The 14,044-nt window shown below is 39.2% G+C and overlaps 1 protein-coding gene and 1 long non-coding RNA gene across 2 annotated transcripts; one reads left to right on the top strand and one right to left on the bottom strand.

The window, feature by feature from the left end:
- Positions 1-2,239: 2,239 nt before the first annotated feature.
- Positions 2,240-2,919, bottom strand: LOC126409752 (uncharacterized). Its single transcript, XR_007572409.1, has 2 exons — positions 2,799-2,919; positions 2,240-2,563 (listed from the first exon to the last, which is right to left on the bottom strand). It is a non-coding gene; the product is annotated as an uncharacterized LOC126409752 (long non-coding RNA).
- A 1,664-nt stretch (positions 2,920-4,583) lies between these two features.
- Positions 4,584-11,546, top strand: LOC116247032 (LRR receptor kinase BAK1). The gene is made up of 11 exons (XM_031618977.2): positions 4,584-5,398; positions 7,026-7,158; positions 7,619-7,690; positions 8,044-8,187; positions 8,608-8,679; positions 8,942-9,013; positions 9,097-9,209; positions 9,641-9,775; positions 9,889-10,230; positions 10,454-10,848; positions 11,073-11,546. The coding sequence occupies exons 1-11, from the start codon at positions 5,302-5,304 to the stop codon at positions 11,388-11,390; spliced, it is 1,893 nt and encodes a 630-aa protein (XP_031474837.1). The 5' UTR covers positions 4,584-5,301; the 3' UTR covers positions 11,391-11,546.
- Positions 11,547-14,044: the final 2,498 nt, after the last annotated feature.

Below are 14,044 nucleotides of genomic sequence, written 5' to 3'. Positions count from 1 at the left end.
CTCTTTACAGATTTATTTTTAGTAATGCTTTCCTTGTCAGCGCTTTTTCAAATTTAAATCTTACCTTCTAGCGCTTGTCAACTTTCGTTTTCCTGATGATGATGACAGATTCTTTTTCTTGTTCAACACCGTCCAAATCGCTGTACCTACTAACTTCAGTTAGTCACAATATTAAATCAACGTTTCTATCAGAATCTGTGTTTTATCCAACAATCTCTTCCTCTTCCCACATATTCTATTGGTACTATATGCTAGATGTTACTACACTGTTAAAATTAAAAATCTATTACTAAAAAAGAAATGTCATATAAACATGAATAACACTTTCTAATGCAGCAAAGCTTCATGATGCTTTAACAAAACTTCATGGTGTTTTCAATGATAGGTTTTTAATTTTTAGCGACCTACCAAAGTCTGGCACATAACAGCATGGAATTTTCTTCCTCTCTCTCTCTCTCTCTCTCTCTCTCTCTCTCTCTCTATATATATATATATATATAGCTTCCAATTTGTCTGCAGTCGTCCTTATCTCTTTTTGTTATTCAAAGAATATGAACGATTCCATTTCCGCCAAATTTTTTTTTTTTGAACGTTGGAAGATTTGAGGGATTTGTTTGCTCCGACAAAGGAGAAAGGAAAGGACTGATGGAGATTGGAGACCGGCAAATGGGAAAACATTGTCCTCAACGATGCTTCCCGTTTCCTTTTATTACAAAAAGTCTGAAACATTTTGTTTTATTTGACATTTGAAGCATTTATTAGCAAAAACACAAAAGACGGCTCTTTTTAAATATAAAGCAAAGATGGCGGAAAATAAAAATTTTCTCAATACTTTAGTATTTCCACATGGTCTAAACGGGTAGGATTTAAAGCGAAACCCTGTTTTCGCAGTTGTGAGAAATACGACATTTTTATTATTTATTAAACAAAAAAACTTCAAATTAAAAAAGAAAAGCTTTTATTTAATGCGTGTTAATTCGAAGACGGCTCCGCCGTTAAAACTTAAAAAGCCGGTCGGCGACCTCAGCCCCTAGCAATTGTAGTCGTCTGCGGGGTTCAGTGAGATTTTACACATTGGACCTTATCTTTTAAAACCTTTCCATATTCAAACCCTCACTTCACTTTATAGGCACAATTCCTTCCTGCCGTGATCGTTAAATTCGTCTTCGTTTCTTCCCCAAGAATTTCAACTTATTGCGCAGCGTAATTTGTCACTAGAATCACCACAAAGAAGCTGTAAGGCTGTAAGCATTGGTTAAGCAACAAAATTGAAAAAGATTGTCTTCAAACCACAAATATATATTATTTATTTTAAAAAAGTAGGCGAGTTTTTTAACAAAATTGAATTCTCTCTTATCAAATTTTACCAAAGGAGGCTTTCTTATCTTTTTTTAAAAAAAAATCTATTTAAGAAGAATTTATTGGGAGAAGGCACACTGCAACTGACTGCCATTCACAACGAAGCGCAGACTTTAAATTGATGAAGAAATGCAATTTATGGCGGTATCATTCAAACATGCACCGTGAAAGAGATTTCATGGTTGTTTTATTAAAGGAATTGCAGCCATTTTGGGCATTGCTATGTCTGGTACCAATTGTGGGCAGTATGAAATTCAATCCATTAGCAGATATTCAAGTCAAACTCTTAAGAATAGAGAGTGTTTTATGAATCAACCTAAAAAATTAGAGCATGTTTATGAAACACAAGAATTAAGTGTTCATTCCATTTGTCAAACATCCCCTTAATTATTTGAATGGACTCTGGTTGCTTTGTTCATATCAGATCTACGGTCCAAATCTGGATCTTATTGACCACATTCAGTCAGAACAATTTTACTCTTACAATAAATCATAGTTTTTTTCTTGGGGTTTTCTCTAAATTGGGTGGTCGCCTATAACGGATTACATGTAAAAAATTCAAGTCATTAATCTTAACAAAATAGACTTCCAAAAAATTGTTTTCTACCATAAAAGAAATTAGAAATACTTAACCTGGCTCATTTTAAGTTCCAGTATCCAATTAGTGAGAACCACACGGCCAATATCTAATACTTTCCACATAATTCTTGTTTCTATTCTGGGGTTTATCTAATCCAGATCTGATTTCTCAAGCTGTTTCCATTATCTGGAAAAGAGCCCACGTTGTCACTGTAAGTTGTCGGATTTGGACCCAGATCCGTTTCGGACCCACCTGTACTGATGCTACAGAGCGCCCAGACAAGCTAAACGGCCCCAATGATTCATTTCCATTTTCAATTCTTTTATTAATAACCTCTTCTTTTTTTATGAAATAATCATTTCTTTGGTATTTATTATTCATAAAAGGAAGAAGACCGTGCCAACCATCATTTACTTCATGCCCCTCCATCTCTCTCTCACACTCACAGACCCGAGCCGAGTCGATCTCGAGCTCGACTAAAAGCTTACGAGAACAACTATGGTGCGGCGGCGTGCCGTGCGGCCGGTGGTTCAAAACAAAGATGGCCTCGCTGGTCCACAAGGCCGCATTCTGTCTCCCTCCACCAGAACCCTTAACCCTCAGCCCGCAGCCTAAAGGGAAAACCTAGAGAAAAAAGAACAAATAAATTAAGAAATAAAGATACGAAATAAAAAGAAAAAAACTCATCGTTTCATGGCTCAGCAGCCATCCTGCTACCATGGCGGGTCACCAGCCTCAGAGCCGCTGATGGCCTCGCCGGACAAGGCCGTATTCCATGTGCATCTACCGGAACCCTCAATCTCACCGGGAAACCTAAAAAAAAAAGAGTAAATAAACAACCGAAATAGGGAAAACTCACCGTGGGTGAGCTGCATCGTGCTACGATGGTAAGGCACCGGCCTTGGAGCCGGTGGTGGCATGCTGGCGTCCGGAGATGGAGGATCGTGGAGGTAGAGATTTGGCAGGTGAGTGAAGAGAGAGAGAAACGAAAGGTGAAAATGAGGGTTTCGATCGAAAGGGGCCTTTTATAGCATTCATTTGAATAAATTTCAAAAATGGGCCTAAATTATGTGTTTTTTCAAAACAACTGTCATAATTTTAAATTGTTAAAGCCGCCACATTTTTAAATAACATACCAGCATAAAGATGTTCGCGGCCCCCCTTTTTTGCAAATTTAAAAGAGTTTTTTGATCTTCCAAAAATATAAAACTGACTGTAAACAAGCCGACTCGAGCCGAGCTTTGACAACTCGACTAAACTATATAGAACTGTTACCAGCTTCGCTATTTTTTTTTATTTCAACATTATTATATAATATATATATTTAAAAATTAAATTGTTTTAATATTTTAAATTTAAAGTGGGTTTTGGCTCTGAGGGCAGACAAATATGGATAAAGAAAAAGGGCGTTAGCATCATTAATAATAATGATTATTAATTATGTTTCGTTGGAAAATGGAAGAAAAGAAAAAAAAAAAGAAAGGAGAGTGGCTGTCGCCTTTTCTCGAGCTTACAAGCACAAAAAGGAGGGCCAGGGGGTGTGGAGCCCACTTCTGTTGTGCCGTACATGTCCTCACGTGGCAGAGGGCTCAACGAAAAAAAGGCAAGGCAAAAAGGGCGTTTCCTTTACCGGACGGGGCCCACAGCGTCGGAGTCAACGAGACCGGTCAACGATCCATGGAGGGTGAAGCCAAATGACCTAGGTTCGGTCGGCTTGGCTAGGTCTGCCCACTTTAACCAAACTTCCTCTAGAATTGATCAGGCTACAAACAGTTTGAAGTCATAGTCGTAGCCCGAGCCGCTGGGTTGAGTTGGCGAGGTTTGATGCGTCCAATTGACCAGGCCTCGAAAATAATTTGATCAAATATCCAATCCAAACTCGACATTCTCAAATTTGATTGGCTCAACCGCAATCCGGTCCAAATAAAGAGAACTAGTGCTGGTATGTCAAGTAGGACCCATGTGTAGTTATGTGCCCCGATTTTGATGCCATGATTGGAATTCAGTGGGTGAGTTAGTGCTCGGCCAGGCTGAACCTAGAGGGTGGGTCCATCGCATGATCAAGCCGAGCGGGGCCCTTTTCCTTACGCCCAGTTGCACCCACCCACCCATTGCATACGTGCACCCCATATCTTGTACCTAAATAAATAAATAATAAAAAATTCAACTTTATATACATAAAATAGGATAAGCTTATTTTTCTTGCAAAATAAATTTAAATAGAATAAGCAGGGCTCCTAGTAAGCAACGACGGGCAGATGAAGCTAATAACACAATATTTGATTTTGGCTGTGAAATGAAAATATATTAAAAAAAAGGGGACTGGTTTTAGAAATTCAGCAGAATGGATGCTGAAAAATGGAAAACATTTTTCTGGAAATAAAATTTATTAAGTGGGACCCTGGGGGGAGGGTTTTATGTGGGGGTCGCTGTCGCCGTTAGATCTAACGGCTGGGGAGCGTGAGATTTTGACGGCGGGACGGAGATGGGCGGGGTCCACAGTGGGCGCGTTTGACCGGATTACGTGACGCCCCGGCCCTCGCCCATCGCCGTCGCCGTCGCCGTCGTTGACTTTTAAAGGGTTCGATGCGGAAGCGAGGGAAGCTCGGTGTTTTTAGGGGGAGAAGAGGTAAGAAGCGTGGGAAGCGAATCGGAACCTGTAGGGAAGGCGTGTGCCGGTGACTGCCGTTGGCGTTGGCTTCTCAGTCTCGCTCGGCTGGAGAAGAGAAGTGGGAATATGATTGAATAAAATAAAGGGGAAAAAAACGCAGTGAGAAGTACTTTTGTTCTTTAAGAGCGCAATTACTTGTCCATTTACACTTTTTGAGGAGGAAGGGGAAGACTAAGACGATGCATAAGTTGGAGGAGGAGGAGGAAAGGGTTGTTTTCAATTACCTCTCTGGTTTTTTCTTCCTTTTTCCAGAGAGAGTTTTTGGGTTTGTTGATTGTTGATGTACTTTTGGTTTTGTTTTTGAAGAGGAGGAGGTTTGACGAGGAAGAGGAATCATTCTGTTTCTTTTTTCTTTTCATCCTCTTGGTAGAAATCCTTTGGGATGTGCTGGGCATGTGGGTTTTACAGATTGGTGGTGCTGATGAGGGGTCATTTGGAAGGAGGGGACATTTTTTGTGTGTAATGGGAGACAGAATGGGGGGGTTGTAAGCTGTCGTTCTGGTGCTTAGGATTGAAGGAGTCATTGTGTATGTGGTTTGGTGTTTGTAGCATTTGGTAGACGGAACAGGACAGCAAGACCAGGTGTGTGCATTTTTTGGGTTTTGAAGCTGCGGAGTTAGGTGCTGTATCTGCTGTGTTGGTTTGCATGGATCTGGCTAGATTCTAGGGGTTTGCTCGATTGAGCGGTAGGATGGGAATGACGGAGAGGAAGCCGCCTAAGGAGCTTGTTCTGCTGCTGCTGCTTCTGATTTCTCATCCCTTCGCAAGAGTTCTCTCGAACCTAGAAGGTAGGCGGTCCTTTTTTCCTCTGTGTTATTTTGATTGTTGTGGGCCTTCTACCTTATATGTCATCGCTAGTTCTCGACTTTTATGTTTTTCCTTCTTTATTTGGTGGTTACTTAGTTGAAATGTGTGGCATGGGTATGTTCTCTTTCTTTTATGGAAGGGGAGGATTCCTAGTGTCGTTCTGTAATTTTATCTCTTTAGTTTCCTGGGGTTGTTAAGGATTTGATAGAGGAAATAATAAGGGTCCAAAATTTGCTTCTGGTTAGGCGATTGCGGCTTCAGATCTTATAAATGAACTCTGACACTTGAATATCCAACGGAGGTTTATTAGTATTGGAGTCTGGACGTTGTTCGTGAGATCGCAGAGATTGTTTTCCCTTTTTCTTCCATGAGATTGGTTGCAGGTCACTATGTGCATTGAAGTCGGTTATGGGGATAGTTTCTGAATTGTTTAAATGTGCAAGGAATAAGGATGCTTGGTTATTCTATGATGAGGAATGGTTGTCTCTTTGATGGGAAGAAAACTTAAGAGGGAGGGTTAATCTAGACATTGTTGTTCTGTCAACATGGAGATTGTTTCTAGAGTTGAACTTGTTACAGATGGTCGTACTCGTCTACTTTATTTCCCAGTCTTTCTACTTGAAAGGCAAGAGTTGAACTTGTTACAGATGGTCGTACTCGAAAGGAGGCTGTTGAATTGTCATTGCTGTTTTCCATGTTTTACTGTCAATCTTCGGTTGAGCCCATGGATCATAGTTTAAAAATTCACCATGTGGTTGCCTTTTTGTCTGAGGAACGTCCTTGGGTAAAGAAGCAGATGACTGGGCCTCTGCCATTAATCATTAGGAGAACTTTAAAATTCATTTTTTGCTTTTAATGTAGGAAGAATATTGTGAAGCGCTGAATGAGCTTTTCTTACATGAGGTAATAATTAAACACATGCATAAATTTTTGGATCCTTTGTCGAACTCTTAGCCAATGCGATGCCAGATAGAGCCAGAAAATGTAGTACCTATGTGATGGGTTCAAGTGTACAGGGAAAATTTGAAGATGGACCGATTTGGGTTTTGTCCTTTCCATGCATGCCAGCCCCTACCAGCAGAAGATGAACTAACGGATGGAATCTTCAGTTTATTGGTCAAGTTGCTAGATATGCCAAACAGCCCAAACCCATCTCTATCTTATATCAACATTTCTTTTACTATACTGAATAAACATTATCACAAATGTGTAAGTTTGCATATCCGTGAAATAATCTGAAGCCTTAGTGAAACCCTCTATATTGTTCCATGTGTGGCTTGGGTATGAAGAATAGGAAAGTTTGTTCAGAGTGTTCTAATTAAAAAGTTTAGTTATAGAAGCATGTTCTTAAGAACTCCCATAAATAATCTTGGTTATTGCAAGGCAGTGTTTTGTTTCTATATTTGAATTTTTGAATGATGTTTATCCTTATGATACTAGTTAAATTGGGGCAAACCATAAACCCTGCCCCATGCAGATAGAGCTCCTCTATGACTAGATTTCTTTTCCCCGTCATTGTTTTTGATAGTTTTATTTGACTCGTTGATCATTGCCTCTTATCTTTGTAATAACTGATTTATTTTGCGATTTGGCTACTTTCATGAACAGGTGATGCTTTACATACTCTACGGTCAAATCTACAGGATCCAAACAATGTGCTGCAGAGCTGGGATCCAACACTTGTAAATCCATGCACATGGTTTCATGTCACATGCAACAACGATAATAGTGTCATAAGGGTGTAAGTGAACCTTTCGCTTCATTAGAAATCTTGTTGTATTATTTTGTAGCATAGTTTGTCCATTCTATGGGTCATCTTTTCTTCAATCTACTGCAAATTTTAGTTATGGCTTTCAATCTACTGCAAATTTTAGTTATGGCTTTCACAAATACCCATGCTGAAAAAGGAACTATTTGAGGAATAATGAGAATGCTTATCATCCAATAACACATTTGTGATGACCTTTATTACCGATGAAAATTCAGTGAATGTTAATAGTTGAAGTTCCCACGGGAGTAACTTATATGGACTTATCTATAGTTCAGTTGTTAAGTAGTGACATTTTCTGATGTGCAGCTGTATTAACAATGACAGTTTTGCAGGTCTCTTATTTCAAATATTATATAATCATTGGTCATTTGAGCTTGTTGGCTTAGTTTTATTTAACAGCTAAATTAACTCTTTACAATGTTAATTGCAGAGATCTAGGAAATGCAGCTTTGTCTGGACAATTAGTTCCTCAACTTGGTCAACTTACAAATCTCCAATACTTGTAAGTAGTATTGTTTGGCGGGAGTTGTTTGCATCTCTCACTGTTGGAACTCTTAGCTGTCTCTAGTGCATTTGAAATTTTGAATCATCCAAATAAGGAATGATTTGTTTTCTGAATTCCATGGGTGTTTGGTTCCTCTTGGAGTGAGATACTTGATAATATTTAAGATTTTTTCTGTAACTGCTGCATTATTATATGATTTTTAGTTGTTTCTTCGCTGCTGCATTTTATGCATTTTTTTGTTCATTTGGAAAGCAGATATGATTTTTGTTAACGTGCAAAAAGATGCAATCTTTAAGGTGTCTCAAATAGTTCTACAGTGCCAGAATTAATTTGAAATGTCTATGTTGCAGGGAGCTCTATAGCAACAATTTAAGTGGTCCAATACCTAGTGACCTTGGGAATCTTTCAAGCCTTGTCAGCTTGGATCTTTATTTGAACAAATTTACAGGACCTATTCCCACCTCATTGGGCAAGCTTACCAAACTAAGATTCCTGTAAGTAAAATTTTCTTTGTGCCATTTGTGGTTTTCTAGATCTCATTGAGTTTGTGATTCTGTTTTCAGTTTTCCTTTTCTATAATTTTCTGAAAGTTTATGGGCTATTGGTTTGATAAATGTGCAGTTTAGCCCGTAGACAATGGAAAAAATTTTAGATTGACAGAAAATACATGTTTTATTTGTCAAATTCTCAAATGAATGATCTCTTACCTAAGACTTGTCACAATCATGTCTGTATACTTAGACATCGGATGTGGGTGCCTATATGGGAAGTAGCTGTATTTTGGTGGTAATTTTAAAGATTTTTGCCCTCACATACTAATCGGCCACTTAGGTTGGCTTTGTTTCTAGTTCTGGACATTTGATAAGTATTGTATATCTGACATTTGATACATTGCCAAAATTGTGGAAGGATAGGCGGCTTAACAATAACAGTCTCTCTGGAAGCATTCCAAGTTCTTTAACAAATGTTACTACGTTGCAAGTTCTGTAAGTATTTTAGTTTATCAGTTTTTTTTGTTTCTTTCACGTTCTATCTTCAGCTACTGCATTTGTTATTATTTAGTCTTTTTCATGAATTCTGAGGAGTTGAATACAGGATTGACTGGTCGAATTTTCAGTAACTTGGGTGATGATTGCTTTTTTGGGAATCCATCAGGAGCACTTTGACCTTGATAGTTGACATTTAAGAGCATATAAGTAGTAGGTCTGTTATTAGATAATGTTGTTAACAGGCTTGTTATGTTCACAGGGATCTTTCAAACAACAATCTGTCAGGTGAAGTACCATCAAATGGGTCCTTCTCATTGTTCACGCCTATCAGGTATTCTTGAGAGTGCTTCTAAGTGGAACATGCTATTTACATGTTCACTAGTTGTCTTTGCTGATCAACCTCCAATTGTGCAGTTTTGCAAACAATCCTAACCTTTGTGGACCTGTCACGCAGAAGCCATGCCCAGGAGCTCCTCCATTCTCACCTCCACCTCCTTTAGTTGTTTCTCCAACTGTTAGCAACCCAGGTTGCATATTCATCCCTGTTTTAACCTGGTAGAGTTAATTAAAATGGACATGTTCATATGCTTTGTTCCATATGTTTCCACATGTCAGCATATTTCCTTCAGTATTCTTTTTAGATCATCATATGGTTCTTGCACCATTGGAGTCTGCAAATATTTCATCTAGTTATTGTAGCGAGGGATGGGTGCTGGTCAAGGCTGGTTTAACTGATCAATGATAATATTTTGTCTGTCCCCGTGCATAATTTGGTGAAACTTTTTTCTTTTTAGGTCTATGTGCAATTTTTTTATTGTTAACATGTCTTTATGACCATGGGAATATGCAGTTCTCTGTTTATGCTTAAGCTTGTTTGACATGTGGCCCCACTGATATTTTTTTTCGGATGTTATGTAAACTTACTAGTATCTTGTACAAATTGATGCTACGTTGGCAGGTAATAGTGCCTCAAGCACTGGGGCTATTGCTGGAGGAGTTGCCGCAGGTGCTGCACTGTTGTTTGCTGCACCTGCAATTGGGTTTGCCTGGTGGCGCCGTCGGAAGCCTCAAGAGCTGTTTTTTGATGTACCAGGTACTATGATTGTTAAGATGAGACACTTTACTTTTTTGTCTATTTGTGCTTCTAGATGTACAGACCTCAGAACAGAGAAAGCCAAGTTTTGTTCTTCTGTGAACTTCTTTCAGCCGAGGAGGACCCTGAAGTTCATCTGGGTCAGCTTAAGAGATTTTCACTGCGGGAGCTACAAGTTGCTACTGATGGGTTTAGCAATAAAAACATTTTGGGACGAGGTGGATTTGGAAAGGTTTACAAGGGTCGCCTTGCAGATGGGTCATTAGTTGCTGTGAAGCGTCTGAAGGAAGAGCGTACTCCTGGAGGAGAGCTTCAGTTTCAGACTGAGGTGGAGATGATTAGCATGGCTGTTCACAGAAACCTTCTTCGCTTGAGAGGCTTTTGCATGACTCCAACTGAACGCTTGCTTGTTTACCCTTATATGGCAAATGGAAGCGTTGCATCATGTTTAAGAGGTATTCCTGTGACCTTACACAGACATTTTTGTATCTTTTTTTTTTTTTCTTGTTCATTCATATACTTGAGCGTATGCTCATAGACATTTTTCCTAGTGATTAGTTTTCACCAATTTTTTCATATTAAGTGTGCTTTTGTCTAAGAGTTAATTCAAATCCTGGGAGTGAATTTTTTGTTTCTTAATATCTTCTCTGTAACGGAAGTTATACTTGTTTCTTTCAGAGAGGCCACCGTCAACACCCCCACTTGATTGGCCAACACGAAAGAGAATTGCTCTGGGTTCTGCTAGAGGACTTTCTTACTTGCATGATCATTGTGACCCGAAGATCATTCATCGGGATGTAAAGGCTGCAAATATTTTGTTGGATGAGGAGTTTGAAGCTGTTGTTGGTGACTTTGGTTTGGCAAAACTTATGGATTACAAAGACACTCATGTGACAACTGCTGTCCGAGGCACAATTGGACACATTGCACCTGAGTACTTGTCTACTGGAAAATCATCAGAGAAGACTGATGTCTTTGGCTATGGGATTATGCTGTTAGAGCTTATTACCGGACAAAGGGCTTTTGATCTTGCTCGCCTTGCCAATGATGATGATGTGATGCTGTTGGACTGGGTTAGTACTGGAGAATTATTTTCTCATACATATAGATATTCGTGTATATTTATTTATCAATTAAGTGCATGTGAGCTGCCTCACGCTGTGAATTAATGATTCGCACTTCAGTTTTCTTGCACTTCTCCGTTCTAATATTAAGATGTCAAAAATGTCATGATAGCTTTATTTATCTGTTATTAGAACATCAGACTCAAATACTTGTTTTTACTTCTATGTTACAGGTGAAAGGACTTCTGAAGGAAAGGAGGTTGGATATGTTGGTCGATCCAGACCTTCAGAGCAACTATATTGAGGCGGAAGTGGAACAGCTGATCCAGGTGGCATTGCTTTGCACCCAAGGCTCTCCAATGGACAGACCTAAGATGTCAGAGGTCGTGAGGATGCTTGAAGGTGACGGACTTGCTGAGAGATGGGAGGAGTGGCAGAAGGTGGAAGTAGGCAGAAGCCAAGAGGTGGAGTTGCTTCCACCCCGTAATTCAGAGTGGCTTATAGATTCCACCGACAATCTTCATGCTGTAGAGTTATCGGGTCCAAGATGAGTTTCTCCGTTTTGCTTTCGCCGTCCTCAATTCAACTCATAAAGAAGGGAATTCGTTTACATCCTTACCCAGCTTCCTGCTTCTGTATCTCAATCTTGTAACAAGTAACGTTTACACATTGTGCATATGAATCTTTAAGCTTCTATTTTTGTATCATCTGCTTCAATATAATCTAATTGATACACGATAAAGCATGTAAAAGTTTGATTTTGTTTCACAGATGAGACTAGTTTTGTTTTTCTGTGATTATCAGGCAGGCGGTGTGGTGTAAAGTTTGAAGTGATAGTATGGTGTCTAGTTCTGGCCATCTGTGGGAATGACACCATGTTTAGGCACACTATTCAGTAAGCTTTTCTAAATTTATTCACTTGGCAAATTTGTTCAAGAAAACTGCTCCAAATTGCTTAATGTGCAGCCATGAAAGAAACTGCCTTGTGTAGGCCATGCATTCTGAACGTGCCGATTTGTTACTTGGACAATAAAATTGGATCTGCGTTTGCTTTGAGAATCATATTCCGCATGGGTAGTTGCTGACTTTTCTGCAATTTAAGGTGAAAAATATGGATGGATAGCTGCAGAAAACTCGACGTTTATGAACAAGAATCCACGTTTGATATATTTCAATTCAAACGATATTGGGCAGCAGAAATGGCTGGGATTGGATGACGTCGATGGGGAACTTTGATAGGTTGAATAATGGCTGTCATATGGTTCCATTTCCCTTTGAACTCATTCAAAGAACAGTAAAAGTTATATCCATCCGTTTGGCAAGGTGATAAGGAAGGGAGACCGAGATTTGAGGAAGCTGGGAGATTGAGAATGAGATCTCCATTGTGTTTGATTGTGCCCACCAAAACTAAGGGGAATTTTATAGGGACTGTGTTTTCTCTTTCTTGCAAACACCCTGATATGTTTGATTGTGGATGAAACTTATTTCGTGGTGTCCGATGTATTTGCGGTCCTAGCTAAAAAGAAGGTAATCATGTTTGTCATGCAATTAGAGACTGAGAGACTTGGCTTTGCTTGCTCCTGAAAGAACTTGGTCTCTCTGTCAAAGCCTACAAAAATCTACCAGTGACACAAGAAAACTTCTGGAAGTGTGTTATTGCATCAACCGAGAAAACTAAGATGAACCACAATTCTCTAAAAATTATCTACTGCAACGAGTCACATGCAAATCATTCAGGACAGTAAGATGTCCAATTCATGTCATAACCGACAAAAGGGCAGGCTGTTTTCTTAGTCACTTTCCACCATTTCAACGGTAATATAAATATTTTTATTTATTAAAAATTTCTGTTCCAGGGTCATTCTCCCAACATCTAACTGTTATCCCATAAAGGAAACAATCAGAAAAGGCCATTCAGTTTTACTTGACTTGAATGCTGATATTTTCACTTTAGGGAACATAATATATTCAGTTCAGCGAGGAATCTTGTCCTCCTTCCGCAGGTGTATTGGGTACTTAGATTTTCTTCTTCTTGTCCCAAAAACATATTTTAAACGTAAAAGAAAAATTTAAAGGTTACCTACAACTTGCTTTAACGAGTATAACATAGTTGGTCGGGCTAAATGTTTGTTTAAGACAGGTTTCTAGCTTAATCCCTATGGGTGTTATGTCCTTGCAACTTAAGTAATGAGATACGCAGGGGCAGAGCCAGGATTTTTTTAGGGACGGGCCAAACCATCTGCGGGTCGGGCCAAGAGAAGCGACGGTAAGGTCAAGAGGAGCGACGGGTCGGGCCAAACTAAAATTTTTTTATTTTTTACATATAATTTTTTTTATCTCCCTCCGGCCCTGGAGATACGGTATCCAAGTTGAAAGATACACCACTGCCATTATTAATGCCAAAACAGTTGAGGACCCTGAAGGTAGGGGGAATGGGAGGCCTTCGCTTCGCGCCTATTTTTTAAGCTGCTCACCTGGAAGATTGCCTGTAACTTGAAACTTCACATTTTATTGGCTGTTTGGCACTCATTTAGGATGTAGGCTGTTAAGAATGAACATATTATTCTCTTCCTCTCTCTCTCCCAGGACATTTTGTTGTGTGGCTCACTAGATTAAAAATGAAAGATTAAAAATGAAAGATTATTACTTGTAGGCTATCTTTTCTGGTGAATGATTGGAGAATCCTATCTAGAGGCCAAACTCTGCCCATGGATTCAGAACAAAGCCTCAATTTCCTGACAAGTTCAAGAGTTCTACCAGCAGTTACCAAATCCACACCCAAGGTGACAGATCTTGATCTTCACCTGGATTCAGTTGTAAAAGCAGAACTGGTTCTTTATTTAGTGGTTATGACTTAAGTGCAGCACCCCGGATACATCAATAACTTCAGGAAAGTAAGGCCACATTGTACAAACAAAAACAATGATGTTAACGGACATTATGCATCAAGAACGATTCAAAAAATGATCATATCAGAGCTCGAATTAATTTGGCCTTTTGCAGCTATATCATCACCATCAAGAGGCTAACCCTACAATGTTCATACACCCGTATCCAGTGGCTGCTTTGAAACATGATGCATTTTTATTTTCATCCAGCTGGTGCCAATCTCTTTCTTGTTTGTCGATATCTCACTTCCTCATACATAATCCTTTTCCAGTTTCACATTTCTAGATTCTGAAACCAAATTTACTTGTATAAAAGA

The sequence above is a fragment of the Nymphaea colorata genome, chromosome 2 (genome assembly GCF_008831285.2).
Source record: "Nymphaea colorata isolate Beijing-Zhang1983 chromosome 2, ASM883128v2, whole genome shotgun sequence".
Classification (NCBI taxonomy): domain Eukaryota; kingdom Viridiplantae; phylum Streptophyta; class Magnoliopsida; order Nymphaeales; family Nymphaeaceae; genus Nymphaea; species Nymphaea colorata.
This window is presented reverse-complemented; position numbering and strand designations above follow the sequence as displayed.

Coding starts and splice junctions, on each gene's coding strand:
- LOC116247032 (XM_031618977.2), top strand. CDS start 5,302: ATGGGAATGACGGAGAGGAAGCCGCCTAAGGAGCTTGTTCTGCTGCTG. Junction 10,231..10,453: donor CGTTGCATCATGTTTAAGAG/GTATTCCTGTGA, acceptor TGTTTCTTTCAG/AGAGGCCACCGTCAACACCC. Junction 10,849..11,072: donor ATGTGATGCTGTTGGACTGG/GTTAGTACTGGA, acceptor TCTATGTTACAG/GTGAAAGGACTTCTGAAGGA.